Genomic DNA, 21,099 nt, shown 5'->3' with positions numbered 1-21,099 from the left:
CGAGCCTATTGGCTAAATAAGGATCACGGGGGCTGTGACGCCACAAAGAATCGACCCGGCGGCACCGCTCAGACAGGTCCAACCAATCGATGAGCGAGCAGTCGAACGGTTTCAACAGCGGGGAGGAAGAGGAGGCGGGGACGAGCTCATCTAGTCACATGAGGATGCTTCACTGAGCGATTGGTGTATGGTTTATAGCGGGATCCAACTCTAAACGAAACGCAGATCTCAAGCTATTTTGTATTGTACGGCACCCACCACGACAAGTTGCAATGACAGCAGGAATATACACACTGCGAATACGATTGCTTCCTGTGTATTCATAGAATCACAGAGTTGGAAGAGACCTCATGGGCCATCCAGTCCAACCCCCTGCCAAGAAGCAGGAATATTGCCTTCAAAGCACCTCTCACAGATGGCCATCCAGCCTCTGTTTAAAAACCTCCAAAGAATGAGCCTCCACCACACTCCGGGGCAGAGAGTTCCACTGCTGAACTGCTCTCAGTCAGGAAGTTCTTCCTAATGTAGGTGCATCCACTCTGTAAGATTAATGAATCCTACAGAGTGGATGTAGGATTCATTTGAACTTCTATGGCTCAGTGCTATGGAAATCATGGGAGTTATAGTTTCACAAAGTCTTTCACCTCCCTTAGTGCTGACCCATGGCAGTTTAAAGTGATGTCATACAGGACGTACATAGGGGGAAATGAGAAATAGTAACTAAAGCTACTTTAGGTAAAGTTAAAGGTTTTCCCCTGATATGTAGTCCAGTCGTGTCCAACTCTGGGGTATGTTGCTCATCTCCATTTCTAAGCCGAAGAGCGGCGTTGTCCGTAGACACCTCCAAGGTCATATGGCTGGCATAATTGCATGAAGCGTCGTTACCTTCCCGCCAGAGCAGTACCTATTGATCTACTCACATTTGCATGTTTTCAAACTGCTAGGTTGGCAGAAGCTGGGGCTGACAGCAGAAACTCATGCCGCTCCCCAGATTCGAACCTGGCTGCAGTCTGCATCTGCAGTAATCTTTGCACCTAGAAATACAAAGTCTGTCACGGCCTCCACATTTTCTCCCTCTATTTTCTAGTTGTCAATCATTCTTGTTGCCATAATCTTGGGTTTTTTAATGTTTAGCTGCAACCCGGCTTTTGCGCTTTCTTCTTTCACCTTGATCACTAGGCTCCTCAGCTCCTCCTCGCTTTCGGCCATCAGAGTGGTGTCATCTGCATATCTGAGGTTGTTAATGTTTTTTCCAGCAATTTTCACCCCAGCTTAATATATAATATATAATAACATAATATATTGTATGTATAAATAGCTTGTAAGCCGCTCTGAGTCCCCTGCAGGGTGAGAAGGGCAGCATATAAATGTAGTAAATAAATAATAGTAGCAGGACTTTCTTTCTATGGCGTTCTGAGGGTGCTGTCCCTTTAAGAGCAGAGCCCTGGCAACTGGTTGCCCAGAGGAACCAGCCTGAGGTAACAGGTCAGGAAACTTTCTTCTTCCTGTGGCCCTAATTTGGCCAAGGCGGCCAGTAACTTCCCTCGGCTATTGGACTTTGTGACTAGAGACCTTCACGCCCAGGTTCCTCGTTCTGTCCTCTCCCTCCCTCCCTCCTCGGGACTGGCTCGGCCTCCCGGCCCTCGGCGGTGACTGAAGTCCGCTCTCTTCCGGTTTCCTGAGCTCTCGGCGCGAGGGCTTCGGTAGGCGCCACTGCGCGTGCGCCCTCCTTCTTGGCGCATGCTCAGTGGCCGCCTCGCGCCGCTCATCCGGAGAGTGGGGAAGGAGCCTGTCAAGAGTGGAGGAAGGCAGGCGGCTCTCCTTCCCTTCATGGAGCGGAGGGGCCGAGCGCAGGGCGACCTCCCGCCCCGAGCCTCCAAGGGGCCCGTGCTGCATATCGCCGTGGTCGGCTTCCACCACAAGAAGGGCTGCCAGGTGAGCAGGAGGCAGGCAGGGAGGGAGGGTCTCTCGCTTCCCCATCACAAGTTCCCTTTCCCCAAGTCTGCGCCTCCAGCTCCTTCTCCCAAAGGCTGCCATTGGATTCCTCTGCTTCTCAGTTCCCTCCCCCTTCATTCCTTTTCCACCCTCAGGGCAAGATTTGGGAGTATTGCTTAAGACAGGTATCTCAGGAGTATTGTTTCTTTCAATCTGGACAGGTGTCTCAGGAGTATTACTAAAACAGGTATCTCAAGAGTATGATTCCTTTCAATCTGGACAGGTATCTCAGGAGTGTTATTTCTCTCACACTTTTGACTTCTATTGCTACAAAATATAGATCGGGTATTTATTATTTATTTACTTACTGTATTTGTATACCGCCTTTCTCAGCCCGAAGGCGACTCAAGCCAGTTAACAGGGTAAAATTCAATGCTTACAATATCATAAATACAATTAAAAACAAGACATATAATAAAAATTAAACATATCAATAAAATATAAATTCTTAGTGTCGCCTTGTTAAAAACGTTGTCCAGTCTCATTGTCGTCTTTCCATTTTTCTATGTCAGTTACTCTGCACTTGGAAACGCTTGTTCAAAAAGCCCTTTTAACATTTTCTGGAATGTTAAAAGGGAGGTGGCCGATCTAATATCTATAGGGAGGGCGTTCCACTGCTGAGCGGCCACCGCCGAGATGTCCCTGTCTTGTCTCCGCCAGATGTACTTGTGATGAAGGCGGTAACGAGAGCTGGACCTCCCCAGACAATCTTAAGGTCCTGGTTCATAAGGGGAGATGCGTTCGGACATGTAAGTTGGGACAGAACCGTTCAGGGCTTTATAGGCTAAAGCCAGCACTCTCAATTGTGTCCGGTAGCAAACTTGCAGCCAGTGGAGCTGGCGCAACAGAGGAGTTGTATGCTTCCTGAGCGCTGCACCTGTTAGCAATCTGGCTGCCATTCGTTGGACCATTCAAAGCTTCCGGACAGTCTCCAAAAGCAACCCCACATAGAGTGTGTTGCAGTAGTCTATATGGGATGTAACCAGAGCGTGGACCACTGTAGCCAGATCAGACTTCCCAAGGGATGGGCGCAGCTGGCGCACAAGCTTTAACTGTGCAAATGCTCCCCTGGTCACCGCCGAAACCTGGGGTTCCAGGCTCAGCGATGAGTCCAGGATCACTCCAAAGCTGCAAACTTGCATCTTCAGGGGGAGTGCAACCCCATCCAACACAGGCTATGTAATCCTATGCCCTGTTCGGCCTTACGACTGACCAGGAGGACCTCTGTCTTGTCTGGATTCAGTTTCAATTTGTTTGCCCTCATCCAGATCATCATAGCGGCCAAGCATCGGTTCAGGATCTGAACAGCCTCCTTAGTTGCAGGAGGGAAGGAGTGATAGAGTTGGACATCATCTGCGTACAGGTGACAGGTATCTCTTGACAAGAGGGCCAGAATCCTCCAAAATTGACTGCTTGGGTGACTGAGACAGTGATACTTCGGCTTTTCTGATCCTTAGGCAATCCCTCATAGCTCGAGGATGATTGTCTTCCAGATGTGGTGTCTTGGCGGTGGATCCGTAGGTGGCTGTGGAGCCCAGTTCTTGATCCACATGTTCTTCTGCAGTGAGTTTCCAGATGGGAGGCGGTCCAATCAGGGTTGGCTTGACACGCCTTCCTTTGGGCATGTTTCTCCCTTTCACCCTCCATTTGTGCCTCTTTGAATTTTGCAGCACTGCTGGTCACAGCACTGCTGGTCACAGCTCACCTTTAGTTAGAGTGCAATATGAATGGGTTCCTGAGTTAGTATGCTCAACAAATATCCCCCTTGTATAGAAAATAGAAAATAGAATTCAATGTATAATTGTATAAACTTGTTATACTGTTCAAGTTTACAGTGATCACAAACAATATTATATGAGTTTTTGTACAGTCACTTTGAAATGGTATCAACGTCGTGTCTTCTTATGTTGAGTTGCATATGAATCAGCCATCCACGACCGGTTTTGTTCTTTCTCCAGGCCTTCCTCTAGTGGACTAAAATTATTATATACATCAAAATTTGCTGCAAATATATATATTGAACATCATATACTGAAATACATTTGAAGTTACTTCCAAAGTTATAAACTTAGCACTTATTATATACATCAACATTTGTTGCAAATATATCCATTAAACATCACATGTTAAAACACATTTAAAGGTACTTACAAAGTTATAAACTTGACACTTGTTAGAGTGCTCAAGGGCCAGGACTTTCCAGTTCTCGGTGTCTATGCCACAGTTTTTAAGGTTGGCTTTGCCAATCTTTAAACCTCTTTTCCTGTCCTCCAACATTCCGTTTTCTGTTCTTGAGTTAGGAGTATATTAACTGCTTCGGGAGATGGTGATTGGGCATTTGAACAACGTGGCCAGTCCAGCGGAGTTGATGGCTTAGGAGCATCACTTCAGTGCTGGTGGTCTTTGCTTCTTGCAGCACGCTGACATTTGTCCGCCTGTCTTCCCAAGAGATTTGCAGGATTTTTCGGAGGCAGTGCTAATGGAATCGTTCCAGGAGTTACGTATGGCATCTGTAGACAGTCCACGTTTCACAGGTGTATAGCAGGGTTGGGAGGACAATAGCTTTATAAACAAGCACCTTGGTCTCCCTATGGATGTCCCGGTCCTCAAACACTTTCTGCTTCATTCAGAAAAATGCTGCACTCGCAGAGCTCAAGCGGAGTTTTATTTCAGTGTCACTGTTGTCTTTTGTCTAGAGGTGACTACCAAGGTAGCGGAAATGGTCAACATTTTCTAATGTTACACCATTAAGGTGTATTTCTGGCATTGGAGAGGGATTGGCTGGTGACTGCTGGAAGAGCACTTTGGTTTTCTCATCGTTCAATGACAGGCTGAGCTTCTCGTATGCTTCTGCAAAGGTATTTAGAGTAGCTTGTAGGTCTTCCTCTGAATGCGCACAGATGACATTGTCATCAGCATATTGGAGTTGTATAACAGATGTTGTTGTAACCTTGGTTTTGGCTTTCGGTTTGCTGAGGTTAAATAACTTGTCATCTGTTGGATAGATGATTTCCACTCCAGTAGGAAGCTTCCCACCAACAAGATAGCTGATTATTTATTTATTTACGATATTTCTACCCCGCCTTGTTTGAACCCGAAGGTGACTGAAGGCAGCATTATGACATAGGTAACTATTTGATGCCATTAAAACAATGTAAAAATTACAATAATTTTTTTAAAAAAAAATTATAAAATACGTACATTAAAACTTTTAAAAACGTATAAAACCACTACCTTCACTATTAGCCTCGTCATTCAAAAACATTGTCTAAGCCGTTTCAGTATTCGATTTCACATAGTTCCATGTTATCTATTGCACTAGGTTCCCAAAGCCTTGTTCAAAAAGCCATCTCTGTTTGTCCTTGTCTTTGTCACCCTGTGCCGTCTGCTAGATAGCAATAATTAAAAAAAAAATGCCAGGTGAGATGGACTCCCAAGAATGCTCTAAGCTTTCTTAAGGCTGCAAGACTTATAAAGTTCTTCCAAAGAAGGGAGAGAGCAACCAATGATTCTCTGTGCAGCAGTGGTGACCCTTTGGAGCGTCTTCCTATATGCCACTGTGCAATTACCAAACTATGTGCAGTTGCAGTAGGTCAGGACACTTACTATGGGACAGCAGTAGAAAGTCACCAGAAGTTTTTCATTCAGTTGTCGTTTCCTTAGGTCCTTTCCACACAGCTGAATAAAATCCCACATTTGCTGTTTTCAACTGGAATATATGACAGTGTGGACGCAGATAATCCAGTTCGAAGCAGATATTGTGGGATATTTTGCCTTGATACTCTGGGTTATATGGCTGTGTGGAAGGGCCGTTAGAAGTCTCAGGTTGTATTGTCTCTGCTGGGCTGTCTTAACCATTGCTGCTGTATGAATGGTCAGATCCTCCTTCACAGTGACACCCAGGAACTTAGGACTAGCCATGTGCTGCACTATGACCCCTTCTACACAGCTGTATAAAATCCCACATTATCTACTTTGAACTGGATTATATGGCAGTATGGACTCGGATAACCCAGTTCAAAGCAGATATTGTGAATGATCTGCCTTGATATATCATGGTCAATACAATCTCCAAAGCATGCTAGAATTCAATCTCCACGGCCAAAAGCAAACACCTTGATATATCAAGGCAGGTCATCCACAATATCTCCTTTGAACTGGGTTATTTGAGACCACATGTGGATTTTATACAGCTGTGTGGAAGGGGCCTGAGATGCTCTGTGGAAAGGCAAAGTAGGAGATCATGCCCAGCCTTCTGTTGTTTGCTTTTGGCCGTGGAGATTGAATTCAAGCACACTTTGGAGATTGTGAGTATTGACCATGAAAAACACTTAGGAGGGAAAAAAGCTCCACCCAGTATAATAGGATTTATGGTTATGCATCGGGCTCTGCAGTAAGAAGCATGAATAATAAAGGTGTGTTCTCATCAGCTAGTGTTGGGTAAGTCTGTGCCTATATACAATCTAAGCTTGAATTTGTATAATTATATTCCTGCTGTTTCTCTATAGCCTTGCTAGAAAAGTTCTAGTGAGGAAGGAATTACATAAGGGAGAAGAAGTATGATAATAATAATAATGTTAAAGAATTGACATTTCAATTGAATTTCTAAACGTTATTGTGTCTTTGAACATTCCCTGCCAATGATCTTATATAAGATGAGTTGGATCAAACCAATGCTCAATTTAATCTAGTGCCCAGTGTCTCATAGCTAGAGATTTCTGGGAATTCACATTCAAGACAAGTGTCTGTATGAGGTACTCTATAGGTTAAGATAACAGTAAAGCTGAGCTTCATTTGAAGTATGATGCCAGCCAGTGGTTTTGACTGGCATCTTGTTTTGAGTCAGATAACATTTTCTAGCTCCTAGTGGAAATGAACTGCAAAGTTAGAAATTTTAGGGAAGATTAAGAGAGGAAAAACAAAATGCTATCTTACCAGCAAATCCAAAATGCATTCCTTAACTTTAGATGTATTTGCTAAATGCTGTAGGACAAGGGGATGTCTATTTATATCTGAAGGATACGTCAGAGTCTGCACTCCTACACATGCTTACCTGTGATGGGAGTAAGCCTTACTGAATTTAGTGGAAGTTGCTTCTGAGTAGGCATATATAGATTATGTTATAAGTGGATATCTGTTTTAAGGCTGCATATTTTTCATGCTTTTAGTATAATTCGTCTTGGAATTGTCTCTCTATTTAAACTTTTTTTAAAAATTCAACCGTTGCTTTTTTGTATGTGAGTTCTGCTTATTCCATCTGCCATCAACAAGACTTGCTTCCTGGAGATGCAGTTACTCAATTGTCAGCTGTAATTAATGTTTTGCATATGGATGTGGGAATAGTTATGCAATCTGTATATCTTCCCAGTTCTTAAATTTCAGGACTCTGAACTTAGCTAAAATTGAAAATCTTTAGATTATAATTTAAGCAAAGCAAACAAATGAGTATTATCAGATGAATGCATCTTTCAGTTATCTGTCTTAAAGGCAAAATAATGACAATGGATGTACAAAGAAAGGATTTTTTAAAAAAGACATATGTAATAATAATAATAATAATAATAATAATAATAATAATTTAATTTCTTACCTGCCTTTCCTCGCAGCCCGAGGCAGATTACAACATATCTAAAAACACTATTTATTTATTTAAAACTTTTATATTCCGATCTTCTCTACCTCCATAGAGGGACTCAGATCGGCTTATATATAAAATACACTTATTAAAATGTGTGTTTTAATGCGCATATTAAAATACATAGAACAAAGATTAAAATGTAATAAACACAAGATGCAAATTGAAAATTTGTGATTAAAACTGGCTGGGTAGACTTGCCCCAGGAGAGATAGGTCTTCAGATGTGTTTTCAATCCCAACAGCTCATTTAGCTGTCAGATTTCTTCCAACAGGTTGTTCCACAGTCCTGATTAGGACATGTTCATAAAATCAACAAGGCAGTAATCAATGAATTCAGTGCAATTTGTGTCTAGGTAAGTTGAAAACCTCTTTGCTTGGTCACAGCTAGTTTGGTATTTATATTGTTGTTATGTAACTTCAAGTTGTTCTGACTTATGGGGCCCTAAGGCAGACCTATCTCTGAGATTTATTGGCAAGTTTTGTTCAGAGGGAGTGTGTCTTTGCCTTCCACTGAGGCAGAGAAAATGTGACTTTCCCACGATCACCAAGTAGGTTTCCATGGCCAAGTGGGAAGTCAGACCCTGGTCTCTGGAGTCATAGTATGGTCTAAACCACAACACCTTACTGGTTCCTTATTCTTTGTATACATTGCTTTATTTGATGGCTCTAATTTCTCCTGTGCATTGTATTGTCAAAGGCTTTCATGGCCGGAGTCACTGGGTTGTTGTAGGTTTTTCGGGCTGTATGGCCATGTTCTAGAAGTTTTCTCTCCTGATGTTTCATCTGCATCTATGGCAGACATCCATACCTCTGAGGATGACTGCCATAAATGCAGGTGAAACATAAGGAAAGAATTCTCCTGTGCATTGTTGTTAAATTTGTTCAGAGTGGTATACACTTTTTTTCTGTTGAGCACTTTGTTGACTGATACACGTTAGCAAAGATGTATGATTCTTGCATATTGTAAATGTTTCTTTAGAGACCAGTTTCCTTCCCTTTGCTTTAATAGTGTGGAAAAATGGTAAAGGAATCAATGGACCCTGAACTTCCTTTGTAGTAGTATCTTTAAGAAGAGTACTCAGCAACAATCAGAAAATTATCAAAACATATACTTTTCAAAGTGATTATTGCTTTTCCAATGAATATTTTAACCTAGTTATTTAATCTTTTTGGCCATTAGATTCTGTTAGATTCTATTTCCCTTTACTATCCAATACTCAGGGCCATTTTGTTTGTTTCCTCTGCGCGACAGTGTTCTATATGGATATTTTTTTTCTATGTGGATAAAGCTCAGTGGCTTGAATCCAAAGAACTAGATATCTAATTCCATGCTATTTGGATATTTGGACCTCATCACACTAGAGCAGGGGTCCTCAAACTAAGGTCCGGGGGCTAGATGTGACCCTCCAAGGTCATTTACTCGGCCCTCACTCAGGGTCAACCTAAGTCTACAACGACTCAAAAGCACACCACAACAACAACCCTATCTCATCAGCCAAAAGCAGGCCCACACTTCCCATTGAAATACTAATAAATTTATATTTGTTAAGATTGTTCTTCATTTTAATTATTGTATTGTTTTTAATTTTTATGCACTACAAATAAGATATGTGCAGTGTGCATAGGAATTCATTCGTGTTTTTTTCAAATTATAATCCGGCCCTCCAACAGTTTGAGGGACTATGACCAGGCCCTATGTTTAAAAAGTTTGAGGACCCCTGCACTAGAGAATGAATCTACTTTAAATCTGATTGCTGCCTCCTGCAGAATTCTGGGGTTTGTAGTTTAGGGAGGAGCCTTCAGCAGCCTCACTCAGCTACAAACCCCAGAATTCTGGAGGAGGCAGCAACCGGATTTAAAGTGGATTCATTCTCTAGTCTAGTGTGATGTAATAATCTGAGTTTATATTCATGAAACAGTAGGCTCTTTGCTATTTAGAGGAACACCAAACACAATTTGTGATACAGTATAAATTGTTTTTATAGTTCCAGTGAGTCTATAGTTGTCTTGACTCCATGTTGCTAGAGTCAGTTTATATTTTTTCTTCAAATTTGAAAAGCTAACTACATTATATACTCCTAAGTCTAGGATTTTTAATAAAAACCAACCCAAAAAAACTTTAGTCAACTAATCTATGGGTCAGTTTGAATACTGCATCTTCACTCTTATATAAAAAAGGAACTATTCCATTCTCTGTGAAGAGTTGCAAAGAACAGAACAAATCCATCACAGCAACAAATCCTTCTGTTCTCTGTTCTCTGTGTCTTGGCCTTTTTGATTGCTTGAGTTGGAATATGACAGCAGTGCCCGGAAGTGGCTGGCTGTCCAAGTTGGTCGGTGCTTTCCCTTCTCCATGCATGCAGTGACCCCCAACTTATTAGTGGGTCATAACAAAATCCATAATTTTGTCTCCCAAACCTGACTATTACTATTATTACTATGTTTATTGTGTTTACTTATACCCTGCTTTTTCTCTCTGCAACAGAGATTCAGAGCAGATTACAATAAAACCAATACAATACAATTTCAAACTTAAAATTATACAAACATTAAAATAGAATTAAATATTAATGATATTAAAAACAAACAGTTAAACTCTTTATAAACAAATCCTTATATATTGGGTAAACTTGTACAAAGTAAATACCGTATATTTATTTTCTGCAGCTAGTTTAATTTGTTTCACGCCCTCCCCATATGACAGGAATGGCAGACCTAGTTTCGAAAGCAAAGACTATTCTTAACACACACATCGCTTAGTAGCCTGTCCCACCCCCTTTTTACAGGTCAGTCATATGTTATCACTTTTATCAACTGTTCAGGGCAGCATTCCTTGAGAACACAAAACTGTAATTGTTTTTCAGATGATCAGTCTGAACCAGTTTTGCTACAAGGCCACTTCTGCAATTAGCTTAGTAGTTATTTGATCTTTGGGTGCTACTTGTTATTTGTGATATTGCCAGCTGGAATTACAATCTAGCATTGCAATAGATACTCAGTTGCTTCCTGTAAGAATGAAGATAAATCCAAGTTATCTTGCAGAGCTCATTAGTATAATGTGTGAAATCACAACATCTCTTCATTATCGCCTTAGCTATAAATATATTTTGCAAACACATTTTTGACTGTGTGTTGTTATTATTGAATTTATGCATTGTCTTGTTTTAAAATGTACACAAACTAGCTTGTGTAAAATCAATACAATCCGAACCAGGATTTTTAAAAATCAATGTAAAAATAAACGTTAGGTAAACTAACAGTGGTTTAAAACAAACATTAATCTTAAACAGTTGCAGAGTAGACAACAAAATCAAGATTCTCCAAAGGTCTATTTAAATACAGCTGGTTTTTGAAACAGGTAATAGTGGTGGCCCAGGTATACTTCTAGAAATCAATTCCACTTTCTGAGCACATAACCATGATGCTTCTCTTTTGGAGATCTACTTGCCTAGTCTTAGAAATTGAGGAATCTGAACCTCCAATGAGTAATGAGTGTTCTGATGGGTTTGTAAAGGGTGGATTGCGTCCTTGAAATAGTTGGATCTTAAATTATTTATGGCTGTGGTTTCTAATCCTGGTTTGCCTTGTGTAGTTGAGCTTCAACTCACAGAATCTTCTATCATGAGCGAGATATATGTACAACTTCTGGGAGATGGGGTCTGACAACATCTCTGGATCCAAGATTAGGAACTCCTCATTCAAAGTGAGGTTTAAAGATTAAAGACAGTGGTGGAATGAACTTTCAGGCAAACTTGATGCTCAGCACATCCAATTATACTTTGAAGATGCATTATTTCAGCATTGCAAACAAACTTGCTAGCAATGCATACAGGAGCACTTCCACTCCATTGTTCTGTGTATACTTGCTGTAGCCAAGTCTGGTTTTGTTGTTGTTGTTGTTCATTCGTTCAGTCGTTTCCGGTCCAAGTGACTTCATGGACCAGTCCACGCCAGAGCTCCCTGTCGGTCGTCACCACCCCCAGCTCCTTCAAGGTAAATCCAGTCACTTCAAGGATACCATCCATCCAACTTGCCCTTGGTCGGCCTCTCTTCCTTTTTTCTTCCATTTTCCCCAGCATAATTGTCTTCTCTAAGCCAAGTCTGGTTACAAGATTTATATCATTAAGAGAACAACAATCACAAAGAGAAGTTGATTTATGTGATTCGGCTTAAATAAATTGGATACATGTTAACTTATTGCATACTGATATAAAGTTTGAGCATTCTTTCTCCAAAATGCAAAAGTCTCCAAAATCCAACCTTGTCCATATCAGCTTTCTGATGGCTTTGTGTACATGAACTGTGTTTTATGCACAAACTTATTTAAAATATTGTATAAAATTAGCTTCGTGCTTTTTTTATATAGGTGTATATGAAACATAAATGAACTTTGTGTATATATTTGGATCCCATCTCCAAAATATCTCATTATGTGCATATATACATATATGCAAATACAGAGTTTCCGCTAAGTTACAGACAACCTGTAGTGAATGTATGCATTTGTTGAAATCTATTCCTGCGGGTAAGACATAATGCATCAATGGAAAGTAGTGAAAGATGGTTCGCTGCTTACATTTTTGAAAGAACAAGGTTTTATTGTGGTTAATTGCTGTCAAATCAACTTAGACTTATGGCAAACCTATGTATGAATGATCTCCATCATCAACTGCCCTACTCAGGTCTTGCAGACTCAAGACTGTGGCTTTCTTAATCGAGTCTAACCATCTAAATGCTGTCTTCCTCTTATCCGTAGCCTCCTGCCTTCACAAGATTGTCTTTTCTAGTGGATCATGTCTTCTCATATTGTGTCAAAAGCATGACCGTTTTAATGTACTTATCTTCTAGGGAGAGGTCAGGCTTGATTTGGTTTTTTTGGAAACATCTATATTTGCCCTTTTAATATTCTACATCTATAGAACTCTCCCCCAATATTTTAAAGTAAAATTTATAAATATCTGTAGAACTCTTGTTTCTATCAGCCTTCTTCACTGTCCAACAATATATAGAAATTTGAAAATATAATGGTATGAACAAACCTAAGGTTATATTCAGTATTTAATATACCTGCTTTCTATGCAGGTGGAACATGCAAATCATATGCAAAGTGCTTTGCTTTCAACAATTGTAACAATGTGTAGACCCTTGAAATGTATTCTGTTCCTCTAAGATTATTGGGAGGGGGTATTCCCAACCCTGCTGTCCTTTCTTTGGGTAAACAGCCCACCCATTGTTTTCACCCTAGTCCTTTGCCCTCTATGACCTACTCTTTGGGATTTTCTGTCAATTGTTTCAAGGAATAAATATATAGTTGGATTGCTGGTTCAGTTTAACATGTAAGAAATGGGAAGACTGGCTGCTTGATTTGGTGGGTGACTCATGTAATAATTCAAAAATTCTGTTTGCAGGTTGAGTTCTCCTATCCTCCACTCATCCCAGGAGAAAGCCATGACAGTCACAGTTTGCCAGAAGAATGGAAGTACCTGCCTTTCCTTGCATTGCCAGATGGTGCTCACAACTATCAAGAAGGTAAGAAGCCACCTTTGATGGTCCTATATGATTAGAATGCCTAACAAATATATAATATTGGTGAATATCTAGGCCTCACTGAGAACAGGGCCAAATACATGTTATTTTAATTACCTGGCTTCCAATAAAGTCAGGGCTCAAAAATACTCTTAATTATGGGGCAGTTCATCAGCATTGAAGTGTGTCTTGACTTGTTTTCATCTTCAACAAAAATATTTCCTTTTGATGCCATTGGAAGGAAGCTTCTTTATATAATGGGTGCATTGATTGGTGTTTTAAATTAGGTAAAGTATGAATTACAGGTAAATTTGCTACAGAAGAATAATGGGAAGAGCAGTTGATGTTTACCTGCTATCTAAAGTTTTACTAAATGTCACAGACAAATGCAAAAATAGGAGCACAGCTGCTGTCCATTCTGTTGCTGCAGCAACAAGCCATTAATTGCTAACAATTAGTGTGTAGCTTTTTTGGGCAGAAAGAGTTCTTGTAAGTTCTCATAGCAACAAAACTATTCAGTTGAAAGCATTTTCCTGGGTATTGCCGCTTTTCTTTGCCGGTTGGATGTTTACAACTATTGTCGGAGCTTGTCAGGCTGTTAGAAAGTGAGGAAACCATCACAAATGGCAGATGCAAATGACATCCTTGCAGCTCTTCTCCCCCCTCTTCTTCCCCCCCCCCCCCCCACGTGTTTGAAACATATGTCTCATTGTATATCTTGGGCCACCTGAACTAGCTTGTGAAAGAAGATTCAATTCCTAGTCCAATCTGCTTCTGTATGGACTGGAGAAGAAGTGCCATTTTGTCCTTCACCTCATATAGTGTTGGGCTGATTCTGGATGCTGTTAAGATATAGCAGAGCTGTTCTTGCGGGGGACGTCAGAAGAGGCAATTTGCTTGAGGTTTTCTGTTAGTAATACTGACAATTACGCTAAAATGTATGTTGGGCATGGAGGCTCTGCTGTTAAATGGCTGATGCATCAGAAGCTAACAGGTGAAAGGAGGGGCTGCTCCATTTCTAGCTTCTTTTGTAATTGTACCACTATGTCCTGACATCTGAGAAGAGGCATTTGTGGTGCTGAATTTCACATATTGATTGAATTGCCAGTTCTTGCTTTGATTCAAGTTCATTTATAGAGAATAATGGTTGTAGGGGGCGGAAACTCTGAAGAAGAATACATTTCTTCATCCCCATTGTTTGAAGTGTTTTCTCATCATCACCATATAAAATTCCATTGGTGGATGCATAAAATATTATTTTTCTATTACTGGGATATCCAAATATAGGCAGCTCCCAAGTTACAAATGTCCTACTTACATAGGACTTAGTAACATAGTAGCAAAAATGAGACAAGAAGAAGTGAGAGGAAATATGCCTCTAAGAAGGGAAATTTGCTCCTGAAAGAGTTATCGTGGGGAAAAGGTGTCTCCACTGAAGATTTCTCACCAATCCTTCTTTCCATGACAACCTGAAATTTCAAAATCCAATTATCACAGGAACCAAAAGTGAGGTAAAATCTTCTGAATAAGGGCACAAACAGCAAAACATACATTAATGGTGTGTTAACATTTCCCTAAGCTATCCAAAACTTTTAAAAATTTGGCTGCAGCTACACTTAAAAAGTTTCTGCCTTACATACAAATTCAGCTTAAGAACAATACCATAGAACCCATCTTGTCAGTAACCCAGGGACTGCTTGTATATACCCGTCATGTCCTGGTTCCACAGTGTGTCAGTTTTCCCTGGTATGTTACCATTATTGGCTAATTGTCAATTATGGTGGTATTGAAAAGTGTAACTCAATGGGAACGTCAAACTTTGATGTGATACTTTGCTATTGAGTCTTACCATAACCTTTCTTCTCTTTCAGACACTGTGTTTTTCCATTTGCCACCAAGAAGTGGAGATCGAAGCACAGTATATGGTGTCTCATGTTATAGACAAATTGAAGCCAAGGTAGCCTTCCTTCCTTCCTTCCTTCCTTCCTTCCTTCCTTCCTTCCTTCCTTCCTTCCTTCCTTCCTTCCTTCCTTCTGTCTCTCCCCCCCTTCCCCCTTCATAATGCATCATGTATTTGAGAACAACATCAGCCTGCAGGCAGCCTATTCTATTTCTATTTTCTTGTAGTGTTTCTTGTTTATAACTAAGTGGCCTTTTGTGGAAAAACAGCCAGACTGAGTATTTTATTTTCCAGTGAAAATGAATAAAAGTGTGACAAAAGCTTATTCTTTGCATCTCCCCTCCCCACATTCTTTTTTAAAAGGCACTGAAAGTACGGCAAGCAGATATTACCCGAGAAACAGTACAGAAAAGTGTTTGTGTTCTGTGTCAGCTGGTAAGAGATAGTAACATTTTTAGAAACAACTTCGTTTTTTTTAGATGTTTCTTTGAAAAGCTGCATGAGCACCAAAATCTCAGACAAAGGCATCCTTTCATAGTCATATCTCTGTGAAATGGAAAAAAATATGTTTGTAAACTATGAAGGTCCTGCATTCTAATAATACATCCCTTAGCATTAGTTTTTTAAAAACCTGTGTAGTAAATAAAATAGACACACAGCACTTCTGACTTTGAAGACACTTGCAATTTTTGAAAATCATTAAAATTTTGGGGTCTGTTACTGAACTGGTATGGAAGTGAGAGTAGAGAGTGGCTTGTCATGGTTATAGTTCTAAGTAAAGGAAATATAATGCGCTATGATAAGTTTCAGAACAGAGGTCTTTTCCAACATGACTCTTAAAGATCATGTGATGTAATAGCCATCTAATGTGAAAATCCTTGCATATGTGGACCCCAGATCTATTTTTAAGGTACAAGGGACCTCAACATTTTAAGATCAATTCAAGGGATGCTGTGGTTTTTAACTGAATATGTTTTAATGGTTTTTAACTGTGATTTTTAAAAATACTGTTTATATTTAATTGTTTTAATGTTTGCATATTTGTGTATTTTAAGTTATATGCTAATCCTTTTATGTTAAGCTGATTTGAGTCTCCTTCAGGAAAGTTAAAGCATGGTATAAAAATATTACTAGAATAACAACAACAGCAACGAGAGGCTGGTTGATATTTTGCTTACTTACAGAGTGAGGGTAAATTACTTTTTCTATCCATTATCATTAAAACATATGTATATATAGGGCCCTTCTACACAACCATATAACCCAAAATATCAAGGCAGAAAAATCCCACACTATCTGCTTTGAACTGGGGGCCTTTCCACACAGTCCTATATCTCAGAATATCAAGACAGAAAATCCTACATTATCTGAGTGTGGACTCAGATAACCTAGTTCCAAATAGATATTGTGTGATTTTCTGTCTTGACATTCTGGGATGTAGGGATGTGTGGAAGGACCCTGAGTTATCTGAGTTAACACTGCCATATATTCCAGTTCAAATCAGATAATGTGGGATTTTTTGAGCTGTGTGGAAGGGGGCATAGAAGACCCTTAGAAGTATAATGTATTTTAGAAGTACCATACATGTGTTCAGTATAGCTTACTTCATTATGCCTCGAAGGGCTCAAAAAAACAACAGCTGTCTTTAATTTCTTAGTGTTTGATCATTTAATTCACTTTTGACTTATAATTCCAGACTCTACTATATAGGAGTTTTGGTGATCTAGCTTTGTCAGATCGTTTCAAGACAGGGGGGCTTCAAGCCCATCCATCTCTCCATTCTGGGGTTCATATCTGCATCAGCATGAGTATGAAGCTTGTGTGGTAAATTACAGAGAAATGAATAAATCAGGCATCCTCAAACTGCGGCCCTCCAGCTGTTGGGTCTCCAACTCCCAGAAGCCCTAATGAGCTTGTTCAACTGTCAGGAATTCTGGGAGTTGAAGGCCCAAACAGCTGGAGGGCCACAGTTTGAGGATACCTAGAATAAATGAATATGGAATCAAGCTGTTTCTCATCCAGCACTTACTACCACTGCACTAGTTCTCAAATTTGAGCGGCATGGCACTATTCTATATTTACTGTTGTACTCTTCAAAAGTATATAGTAATTGAAGAAACTGTAAACTCTGATCAGATAGGAGCCAAGGCTGTCTTTGAAGCCAAGATTCTATTGAATAGAATGGCTAAAAGTCATTTTTTATAAATGGACCTTTGAGGGAAAATACAGTTATTGAGGATAATGCACATTCATGTGTACAGGATATTTCATATTTAGAACTGTATGCCTTTCTTGAAATAATGTGGATTTTTTTCCTTGCAAGCCTCTATATGGGCTTCTCCAGGCTAAACTACAACTCATTACACACGCCTATTTTGAAGAAAAGGACTTCTCGCAAATTTCAATTCTTAAGGTATGGTTTTAATGTACAAAAGTTTATGGATACTTGAGCTAAAATTAAATTTAATACTTGGTAATTCCAAGTGTGGTATGAATGACAGAGGATCTGCTTTATTTGTTTGATTACTACATATTAGCATTTTTAAGCTACTCTTTTTTTAAAATTGTCAACTCTGTCTGCCATTTGCTTTTAAGAACTTCGATCAGAATCCTTTTTAGCCCTGTCTGATGAGACTGAGTTCTCTCTCATCCAAACAGTGACAAGTCCTAACCCTTTTTAGTTTCTAAAATCAGGTGAGATCAATAAAGTACAAAAGTGGTATCATGGTAGGTAAAAAGCTACACTTATTGGAGCCCACAGACAGAATCAAAGGAAAGGGTCATTGCTGATAGATGGAGCATGTTCTCTTTAATCACAAAGTCCCAGATCTAATCCAAGGCATCTTCAAAAGGAAATGAGGAAGATCCCTACTTGACATCCTAGAACTGCACTTAGCACATGCCTTAAGTGGGTTGCATAAAGGTTTCATACAACAAAACTGGATGACCATTAGTGTTACTAAAAATCTGTTGTAAGGGGCATAAAGACCCTCCAACTTAGTATGCATGGGATAAGAGGAACTGTCAAAACACATTATCTTGCTTCTTTCCTCGAATGCGGCCTTCACTGGATCACAATTCTGATTCTAACCTAATAGAGATAACACTGAGGTAGATGACCAGATAATTTTACTGAGTATAAGTGAGCATCCTATCTTTCTAGAAAGAACCAGGCAACTAATTCTGGTTTACTCCCTTTTTCTCAAGTAGTCTCTTCTTTTATTATTCACTGCAGACTGCGTTCAAAAAAACATTTGTAGTGTAACATGCACAAAGAACTCCCATTGGGCATATGAGGGATCTGTGTATATTTCAAGTACCTCTTTGGATGCCAGTTCATGCCCATAGGAGCCTGTTGGGTAGATGTTCATGCCTTTAGTTCAGGGGTGTCAATTTATTTTCATTGGAGGCTACATCAGCCTTATGGTTGCGGTTGCCTTCTAAGGACCATTGAATCCATGAACTGAAAAGCCATGTGTGTGTGTGTGTGTAGACAGACAAATAGTGCTCAGTGCTCTTTAGTTTTCCCCCAGTTTGGGTTCCCAATTGTTATTGAATGAAAACTCCCATCACTTTTGATTATTTGCCATGCGATCTGGGGATAATGGGAATTGCAACGCAGTAGCACTTATCGCTTTGCGGTTGGGGAAAGGTGAAAGGATGCTTTAAAGTCAGACATCATATCCACAAGCCTTGTACTGACATTCAAACCCTACTATCCTAAGCAGAACAAACTACAGTCTTCCTGATATTCACAACTCCCATCAGCTCTAGCCATGATGTCTAATGATTTTTTGTGTGTGTCAGGAATGACATGAGAAACTGCACGTTGTTTCTGGTGTGAGAGAATTGGCCGTCTGCAAGGACATTGCCCAGGGGACACCTAGATGTTTTGATGTTTTACCATCCTTATGGGAGGCTTCTCTGATGTCGCTGCATGGGGAGCTGGAGCTGACAGAGGGAGCTCATCTGCGCTTTCCTTGGATTCGAACCTTCATCCTGTCAGTTTTCAGTCCTGCTGGCACAAGGGTTTAAACCATTGCTCCACTGGGGGACCCTTCTGTCTAATGATGAGGAATACAAAAACTGCAGTCCAGCCTCTGGAGGGACACATAAAATGAAAAGGAGAGCCACATTCAGCCCCTGGGTCTTGTATTGGATACCTGCACTTTTGTAACTCGTTTCAAAATAATGTCAAAACTCTTAGTATTTTATATCTTTGCTATACAAGGCTGACAAGATTTTTCATTTACTTTCTGGTAGGTATCTGTACAGAGTGTTGTTAATGCTTTATATTATTTTTTAAAGGAACTTTATGAACATATGAACAGCTCATTGGGAGGAAGCTCATTAGAAGGATCACAGGTTTATCTTGGTAAGTTACACTGACTACACATCTTAAATTGCTTTATTTTCCTTTAATCAAGTATAATCGTGCATATAAACTCTTACACCAAGTTGAATTGCCTCAATAATTTACTAATTATTGCAATTACCTTTCCCTTCACTCACGGGTAAAGAAAATTGCTTGACCACAAAAACTCAAAGATTTCCTTCTTTTAAGTGGGATTTTTGGCATTTCACTTGCTTGACTGCTTTCTTAAAATTGTGTTTATTGAGAAACAAAGGATGGATTATTAAAGGTGTATTAATAGCGATAGCAGAGCAGGTCATGCAAGTTTCCAACCTACTGTGTTTTTTCTCTTTGTGAGAAAAGGTAGCTGTCATTGGTGTTTACAATCAATTTATGCTTAAACAAAATAGTTGAGCATTTTCCAGTGAAAATACTTTGTCTTAAATACTACTAACCAATAAATATAAAATATTTTAATCCTACTGCCACCATATTTCCCCCCAAGTATAATAAATGGGATCATGTTCATCTTTTTTGCTCTCCATATTTTCAGGTCTATCTCCACGAGATCTTGTCCTCCAATTTAGACACAAGGTATGTTGTGAATTTGTGTAATGTTTACAGCTAATTTATTTTGTTTGTGATCTATAAGTATGTTATAAACACTTTTAACAGTATAAGCTACACCATGTTTTTTTAAGCATGTGCTGTTTTTTCCTTATTTTTTTCATGTGCAATCCACCTGACATTTATTTCACTTCCTGCACATATGACTCTATTAACTATACTACATGATAAGGGGAGCATTTAGTACTTCATACTATTATGTTTGATTTTTCAATCCAAAACAGAATGATTGTGTTCACCAAACTGGTTAAAGGGAATAGTATGATAACCACCCCTGACTGTTTGTGCCATGGATGTTTAATTACACTAGCCAACACACATTTTGGTACCTTTAATATTAGACCTGTTTTTGGTATATTTGACCTGATGATTTCTAAAATGGTACCAGTTCTCCCTGATGAGCTCTAGTTTTTGAGATATGGAACATATGCTATGTACAAGTCTTCATCTGCATGCCCACAGAAAACCATGATAACCATATATCATGGTTTTCTGTGGGCATGCAGATGAAGACTAGTACATAGCATATGTTCCATATCTAAGAAACTAACCCTGATGCAGTCTATCCAATGTAATTTTCTGAATAAGATCCCAAATAATCCCAGAAACGTATAAAAAACCAAGACACCAAGATTTTTTTTTTGCTGGCCTGTGTGATTGGTTGTAAATTGATTTTAAAGCTAAATTTGAAGTTCTGATTTATGGATTTTTTAAGATCTACATGATCTCGAGATCATGTAATTTATATATACTGTATACACTCGAGTATTAGCCTAGTTTTTCAGCCCTTTTGGGGGGCTAAAAAATCCCCCTCAGCTTATACTCGAGTCAAAGTTAGTTATTATTTTACTCTATTATTATTATTATTATTATTATTATTACATTTATTATTTTACTTTATTTATTATTATTTTACTCTATTATTACTGCTATTGTTACATTTCCATTATTTCACTCTATCATTATTATTTTTATTACATTTTTTATTTTACTCTATTATTGGAAGAATACGTAAGCACTAAGCACATTTACACTGAAGAAGATTAGAATAATGGTTTAA

The 21,099-nt window shown here is 39.4% G+C and overlaps 1 protein-coding gene across 1 annotated transcript in view; it reads left to right on the top strand.

Annotated features, from left to right (window-relative positions):
- The first annotated feature begins 1,724 nt into the window (after positions 1-1,724).
- Positions 1,725-21,099, top strand: part of AVL9 (AVL9 cell migration associated) — a 41,297-nt gene continuing 21,922 nt past the window's right edge. The window contains exons 1-7 of the mRNA XM_060781639.2: positions 1,725-1,935; positions 13,041-13,161; positions 15,030-15,115; positions 15,422-15,493; positions 17,382-17,471; positions 19,367-19,433; positions 19,966-20,006. Of these exons, the coding sequence (XP_060637622.2) occupies positions 1,741-1,935; positions 13,041-13,161; positions 15,030-15,115; positions 15,422-15,493; positions 17,382-17,471; positions 19,367-19,433; positions 19,966-20,006 (672 nt within the window). The 5' untranslated portion in view covers positions 1,725-1,740. The remainder of the gene's footprint in view (positions 1,936-13,040; positions 13,162-15,029; positions 15,116-15,421; positions 15,494-17,381; positions 17,472-19,366; positions 19,434-19,965; positions 20,007-21,099) is intronic.

Source organism: Anolis sagrei, chromosome 6 (assembly GCF_037176765.1).
Source record: "Anolis sagrei isolate rAnoSag1 chromosome 6, rAnoSag1.mat, whole genome shotgun sequence".
Classification (NCBI taxonomy): domain Eukaryota; kingdom Metazoa; phylum Chordata; class Lepidosauria; order Squamata; family Dactyloidae; genus Anolis; species Anolis sagrei.
Note: the sequence above shows the minus strand (reverse complement) of the source record. Positions and strands in the feature narration are given on the sequence as shown.